General features: G+C 41.5%; 1 protein-coding gene across 1 annotated transcript; it reads left to right on the top strand.

Moving 5' to 3' along the window:
- Positions 1 to 1362: 1362 nt before the first annotated feature.
- Positions 1363 to 1902, top strand: LOC121403922 (protein qua-1-like). The gene has a single exon (XM_041592214.1). The coding sequence runs from the start codon at positions 1363 to 1365 to the stop codon at positions 1900 to 1902; it is 540 nt and encodes a 179-aa protein (XP_041448148.1).
- The last annotated feature ends 5990 nt before the right edge of the window (positions 1903 to 7892 follow it).

Genomic DNA, 7892 nt, shown 5'->3' with positions numbered 1-7892 from the left:
CATGATAGCGCAATATACCGAGGGGAATCAGAGATGTTGGGACGATAAATGGCCTGAGTCATGTTGGTCATGAATTCTGGGGTTTCAGAATCGACGGGATATTCGCCGGCATTCATTGTCCAGGAGATAGAGAGAGCCCCGATTGCCAAGAGCCTTGTATGACGAGGAGACAATTGGAACTGGACAAGAGACTCAGACAACGGAAGATAACGCCACGCGGCTGAAAGAATTATTACAACTGGTGCGTCGGAATTTTGAGAAAGCTGCCCAGGATCAAGCCAGGTATTACAATCTGCCAAGGAGGCCGTGGAAGCCGAAGGTGGGAGAAGTGGTATGGGTTAAGCAACATCACTTGTCGAGCGCGGCGGATGGTTTCGCGGCAAAGCTGGCCCCAAGATATGATGGGCCCTGTCAAATAGTAAATTTCGTGTCGCCCGTGACAGTGAAATTAAAGAAGGAGGGTGACAAACGAACGCGGAACGCGCACATAGGGGACCTAAAGCCGCAGCCAACGGACTAATAAAAAAAAGGAGGTAGTAGGGGGCGGAGGAAGAAGTATCATCGCGCAGGATGAACGAGAAGGATTAACACTAAAAATTATTGCTAAAAGTACACCGGCAAGATGATGGTCCAGGACCAGGCTCTTACCACAGCAGACGAGCCAAGAGCGGGGACGAACATCGGAACTGATGGCGTGTGCCGCCCATGCGTGGTCTGCCGAGCGAGGTGTTGGATGAGCCTCGCGTACGAGCCACTGCATGGGGGAGTCACACGACCGAGAGTCAGATCGAGGAGACTGACCGTGGGAGGATAAGGTGAACGCAGTGATTGATTTTGTAAGCGAGCAGAACGAGATTTTGCAGGAAGGTGGCTGCGATGTCACCACCCTCAGTCAGCGACGGGCGGAAATGCTCTCGCGAGGTGACGAGGGAGGGGGCGGAGTAGCTCACCGGAGCTGCAGTTGATGGTGTCGCCGGCAACCTCGGGGCCCGAGACGAGCACGCCGATCGTGTCTCCCGGTGGCAGCGGCTCCGAAGAGATCGAGGTGGTGGAAGCGGAGCGAGGAGAGCGGTCAGCTAGCAGGAGAAACGACGGGCAGCATGGCGACGCAAGACGGCGAATGCAGCCGAAAAGGAGAGCCTCCGAATCCAGTAGGTGAGGCAGGTGATCGCAGAGATGGCGCGGCGCATCAGGGCCAAGCAGGAAGAATGACAGCAGAGGCACGCGGCGGTGACCTCCGAGGAGAGTACCAGCGAGTCGAAGGAGGAATCCGACGGCGACGGTGAAGAGAAGCCGCGCACACGTGTGGGAGGAGTTTCCGCAGCGGAGCAACAAACGTGATCCGCGGAATAGGGGCGCGGGATGGAAGGTAAACGCGGCAACGGCAGCGGAGACGGCGACGGCAGAGGCGGCGACGTGGGCGTCAGCAGAGGTACCGACAGCAGAGACGGCGACGACAGAAGCGGCGACGTTTGCGGAAACGGCGACGGCAGAGGTGCTGACGGCAGAGGAAGCGACGGCAGACGCGGCGACGGCGGCAGAGACGGCGGCAGAGACGGCGCCGGTGGCACCGACGAAGATCAGGGCGGAGATGGAGACCGGCAGGCCGAGCACAGTGACCGACACGTCGGAGAACCCACCTGGGAGGCCGGAGATCGAGTCCTGGGAGCGCGGGCCATGGGAGTGGCCGAGTACAGTGGCGGCAACGGCCGGAAGGCCCTGCCTGAAAGGGCAGGCATCGTGCCCGGAGCCTCGGACGGTCGCGGGAGCGCAGGCCCGGATCCGGTTGGTGGGGCGCCGGGTGAAGAAACTGATCAGCGTGCGGGGAGTGCTGGTACCGCCAGATGGCGCACGTCGCAGTACAGAAATCCCGCCCAATGCCAGATTCAAAACGATGGATGAGCAGCCGCCACGACGGGGCAGAAAAGGGAGTTTTCCGCTATCGGAAGAAAGAGGAGAGTGTGAGGAACATGGTTCCACACAGTGTTGCGGGGAATAAGGTCGGGAAGGGTTTATCCGAAAATATCCGGTCGCGGCAAAATCACCCGGGTTGCTCTCCGATAGCGGCAGAGAAAGGGCCGCAAATAGAGGGGCGAGTCGCGTGAGAGATGTGGAAAGCCGGGATCGGGCCGCCAGCGCTTGGACGCATGTCCTAATAAGGTGTAATATGTGTCAGTTTGATTGTTCTTTTAATCAAGAGGAACATCCGTTCCCCTCGTCTGTTCTTTATTGAATGTCTTTTTATATTTCTTACAAAGAGTTTCTTAGATAGGGCCGCATAGCTGCGCTGGCCGAGACGCCGGCAGCGGAGCGGCCGCATTCGTTTATTCTCATATATTTGTATATGCTTAGCGCTTCTGAAAGCGGGGGGGCGCGAAGGGAATATGCACATTTTTGTGCGGATCATATTCATGTGCCGTCGGCTATGTGAAATATGACGACGCTGCACTAATGTTGTACCAGGCATAAATGTGTAATCGTATTTCGTCGCACTTGAAATATGCCTGGGAATATTTATTGCATAAGCACTGCAACAAAATTTTACAGTGTGGTCCCTTTAAGTACTCTTGGTACAGTGGGTATTGGCTATATATGCATACTACATCTCCCTCCTTTTGAAAAATAACGTAATATATATGAAGTTATTTTTTTTAAACTAAATTATAGTTATGTTTATTACTTATCATATATGTATAGAAAAGTGTATTTAGAAGAAGTTAAAAATTTAATTTTTTTTTTTAATTTTTTTTTTTTTCAAATTCATTCCTATGCGTGGCCACACTAAATACAATTATGAAATACAAATTTTTAATCTATCCTTATGAACTGTTTGCTTCCTTTTTTTATTATTCGTTATTATAATGTTATTTCTATATCCTATTTCCGTTACTTTTTACGGACCAGTATATTTAGAATCTAACTTATGACCTGTTTCGTTTCTTAGCAAAACTTTATCACCTACTGATATATCGATATTTCTTACTTTCTGATCATATAGTTTCTGATTTCTTTTCTTATTTTCTTCTATCATAATTCTAGCTCTTTTGTATGCTACCTCTAGTCTATATTTACTTTTCTTAGCATAGTCATCTATATTATATATCGGTTCTATGTTATCTATACTATTAAATTCTTTTGGTAAATTATTTGTTTTACCAAAAACTAACTCATATGGACAATAATTATGTGCCATTGAGGGGGTCGTTTTGAAACAAAAAACGAAATATTGAAGCAATACGTCCCAATCAGCTTTATCAACTGATATATAAGATCGTATGTATTCATTAAAAGTTCCATGACTTCTTTCGATTGTCCCAACTATCTGGTGGTGGGTGCAGTAGATGTTATTTTTTTAATTTTTAAATATTTGCACAAGTCATTTATAATTGAATTCTTATATTCTGTTCCCATGTCGGTAATGAACGTCTTCATGGGACCGTACTTCAGAATAAATGATTCAAAAACATTTATAGGTGTATCAGTTATTGTTAATGGAGTCTTTGTATGCGATGTAATTTTCTCTTTCTGACATTTTTGACATTTTCTTACGTACTCAGTTATATCTTTAGACATACTTTTCCAGTAATAGTGTCTTTTGAATTTGGCCAAAGTTTTTTGATATGCCAGTATGACCTCCTTGAAGTGGATCGTCGTGAAATGTAGACAGTATTGCTTCTTTTTCTTTTAAACTTTTTATTTGGGTCACCGGGCTGAGTAGCGCTACTCTTAATGATTTTAATATTTTATTGCCCATATTTTTGAAATTATCGATGGATTCATACTTGATCAAAGATATTTTCCCACGGTGCCACTTTGAGTTGGCTGATTTCATTTATACCGGCTTGAATTTCAAGCCTTTGGAAGAATTGACCTAAGTCAAGAATTCCGTTAGTATATCGGTAACATCATATCTTACAATTATTTTCTTACCATATTTAAAGAAACATAGCTTAGTTTTAATATGCAAGGTCACTACTTTACGTACTTCGTCATTGTTGATGACTTCATATACGTTGGGGTTTGAAGCTTTCTCAATAGTTTGCTTAGGCAATTCTATTTCTTTATTTTCCTCGTGGAATTTTTGTATACTTTGATGTCTAGTAGTGACTTTCAGTATATGTCCTGTAATATTTTGTAGCTCTTTAATGGTTATTCTTGATAACGCATCAGCTACATAATTGTATTTACCCTTTAAATATTCGAGCCTCATACGTGTCAGTTTAGAACTTGGATTGATCATTAAAAATAGATATATCAAAGGCCTGTGATCTGTTTTAATTATAAAATGTTTTCCATAAATGTATGGTCGAAAATGTAATATTGCCCAATGAATTGCAGCTAATTCCTACTAAGTAGTACACTTGTTACTTTCTCCTTTTGTAAATGCTCGTGATGCATATGCAATTGGAAGTTAGAGTCCATCATGGTTTTGAGTTAAAACCGCTCCACTTGCTTGCTTTTTGCATCTGTAATTATACAGATTTCTTTGCTAAAATCCGGATGTTGTAGCAAAGTAGGTTCAATAAGTTTTGTTTTTAAATATTGGAATGCATTTTGACATTCATCCGTCCATTGAAAAGGAACATTCTTTTTACATAATCTTGTTATGTGCCGTGAATAGTCGGCGAAGTTTTTTATAAAGCGTCTATAATAGTTACAAAATGCTACGTCCGCGTCGTGCGGTACTGGGTAGTTCATAATGACGTCATATTTCTTGTCGTCTGGAAGTATTCCTTTATCAGTGCATTTATGACCGAAAAAAGTCACCTCATGCATAAAAAAATGAACATTTTTCTGGGTGTAACTTTAGGTTGTATTTCCTACAATTCTCAAGAACATCTGTTAAGTTTTAAAGCATATGTTTTTCGGAACAACCGATTACTATTAAGTCATCCATATAAAGGAATGCTTGAGAAGGTTCTAGTCCAGAGAATGCAATAGTCATCATTCTCGGAAATGAATTAGGCGTTATTTTTAATCCAAAAGGTAATCGCGTGAAGCGATATGAGCCGTTGCTCGTTGATAAAGACGTTATATCTCTTGAACTTTTTTCGAGTTCAATTTGATGAAATCCTGACATTAAGTCAAGGCATGAAAAGTATTTTGCTCGACCTAATTGAACCAAAATATTATCAATTCTAGGGAGTGGAAATTTATCAGATAGTATTTTTTTTATTATTCTGGCGATAGTCAATCACTAATCGCCATTTCTTTACTTCTGAACCGGGTGAGGGTTTCTTAGGTACAAGTAACAATGGACTATTATATTCAGTTACAGATGGTTCAACAATCCCGTCGGAGATCAATTTTCCTACTTGCTTTTGTATTTCGTTCACCTGACTATGTGGACTTCGGTAATTTTTTATATACACTGGTTCATCATCTTTTAATCTCAGTTTTTGTTTATAGAAATTACTAGCTGACCCGGCAAACTTCGTACCGCCTAACAGTCAATGAATGTCGTGTTACTTTTTAGCTGAACTAATTTAGGCTTTGATGAACGTAAAACAATGATACAAAATAATATATTTATATAGGAGTACCTACGATTTGATTTTGAATTATAATATTGAGGTCATATACATCTTTATTTTTAGCGTCCAAAATTGCTCGCTCACTTAACCATTTAGTATTTTTGTGGTTAGCAATGATATCCGGGAATACTTTGTTGATAAGCTCGTCTTTTGATGATACGAAATTGCAAAAATTTGGAGGAAATGAAATCAAACCGCTCGATTTGTCAACAGGAACACGGCCATTACCGATAGTCAGCAGTTGCTTCGAGAAATCATCAGCAGATAGATCGTTCAACAATGCAACTCTCATATTTACAGACAGTTGAAGTTTCTTTACATATCGCCACAGATTTGATGCTTTGAGGCAAGCGTTTATTTCGTCGGCAGCAGTAGATCTTGGAATGACTGGTAGTGTTTGTCGGAAATCGCCAGATAATAAAATCATTGCACCTCCAAAACATCTCGAGTCATTTCGCAGATCTTTTAATGTTCGGTCTAGTGCTTCCAATGCGCGTTTGTGCGCCATTGTGCATTCGTCCCATATGATGATTTTTGATGCTACTAAAACTTTGGCCATTGCGGAGTGTTTCGAAATGTTACATGTCGGTTGTTCAGTAGTTTGAAGGTTTAATGGCAATTTTAACGCTGAGTGAGCCGTACGGCATCCGTCTAACAATGTGGCCGCTATTCCAGAAGAAGCAATTGCTACCGCAATTTCGGATCTAGCACGTACAGTGGCCAAAATCAATGACATGAGGAATGTCTTCCCAGTTCCACCGGGGGCATCCAAAAAAAATAAGCCGCCATTTCCATCATCAATTGCATTAATCAGTGTATCATAGACTTCCCTCTGCTTAGGATTCAACAGAGGTACATTCGTTTGAACTGATTCGATTAGTTCATGTGGATCATATTCACGTTCACGTTCACGTTCCAATTCTCTATTAAATGCGTCATTCATTCCGCGATCTGGCGCTGGCATTCCTAACCTAACTAACAAACTGCCGCACATGAGGTAACACATATCTTCGATCAAGAGCAAAGTCTGGTTATGGATCTCCTCATTCACCTCAAGATCGTATTTTCTTGACTCGAATTCGATATAAAATATCTTCTGACATGTTATCTTTGTATTTGTTCCACAGGTCACCCGTTTCAAGGGCTGCCTCTTTTTGCTCTTGTCTTTGAGAAGCACGAATTAAGGCCCTTCTTTGCTCCATACTAACACGTCGCTGTTTTCGTGCAATTTCCCATTCTCCATTATATAATTGACTCACGATATTCCGTTGCCTAATTGCATTACGGCTTCGCTGGGAAAGATTAGATCTTCTAGGACGCGGCATTGTTATTAAAATGTGCACTCGCATAAAACCACCAAACTGATTTTTTATTCCCTAAATTCCGTTCCTTTCCGATGATTTTATGTAGAATACTGTAGAATAAATCTTAGGTATTATTTTCGGGAATTTGACTATTTGACAGGATTGGACAACAAATGTTTGACATGGAGAAAGAAAATCAATGAAAACTCGATATTTGTAATAAAAAAATCAAAATCTATTGAAATGCATCTATTCATTGCGCATATCGAGTTTTTAAGATGTATTCTGCTATTCGGGACGGAAACAAATCCAACAAATCAAAAACCATGGCAATCGGTCCAGCCGTTCTCGAGTTATAAGTGTTGTAACAGACACGACTTTCTTTTATATATATATAGATAGATTCGTAGTTATTAATTTGGTTTCCGATCCGAATACATCGCTATATCGGGTGCATAAGCTTGAAGGCTGTGACTTGAACTGTGGAGGAAAGTTTTTTGAAAGTTAAGATAATACAGACTTTTCTCTATTTCCTAGATTGGTTTTGACTAGCCAGAGAATGTGACCTGGTTTGCACAAACAAATTTGTACTTTTCTATAAATAGGTTCCTAAAGAATCAAAAATGAATCAAAAAATCTTAAATTTGGTCCAAAAGTCTGTGTTTGAACGCCTATTTCATTTCATTTCTCCGCAACGCGTGCACCAAATTGCAAAAGTTTTCACAAAAATGAAAAATTAATCAAAAAAAAAATCTCAAATTTGGTCTAAAAATGTGTGCTTGAACGCCTATTTCATTTAATTTTGTGTCACTCTGTAGAACAGAACATTTGATGATAGATTTTGTTTTTTAAACCTTTTTGTGTGAAAATTTGTTTTCTGAAAAAATTGCCATTTGTGTAAGTATATTTGTTGCTTTTGAAAATGTGTGCGTTTTAAACCAACCTGTGTGGTTTTTAAAGTTAAATGTCGAGACGATTAAATTTGGGTCGGCGAACGCGAAATTCGTTTCAAGTTGTGGCTTCAAAGAGCCGTGAAAGTAGCCAAGACATTACA

Source organism: Drosophila obscura, unplaced genomic scaffold (genome assembly GCF_018151105.1).
Source record: "Drosophila obscura isolate BZ-5 IFL unplaced genomic scaffold, ASM1815110v1 contig_176, whole genome shotgun sequence".
NCBI lineage: Eukaryota > Metazoa > Arthropoda > Insecta > Diptera > Drosophilidae > Drosophila > Drosophila obscura.
Note: the sequence above shows the minus strand (reverse complement) of the source record. Positions and strands in the feature narration are given on the sequence as shown.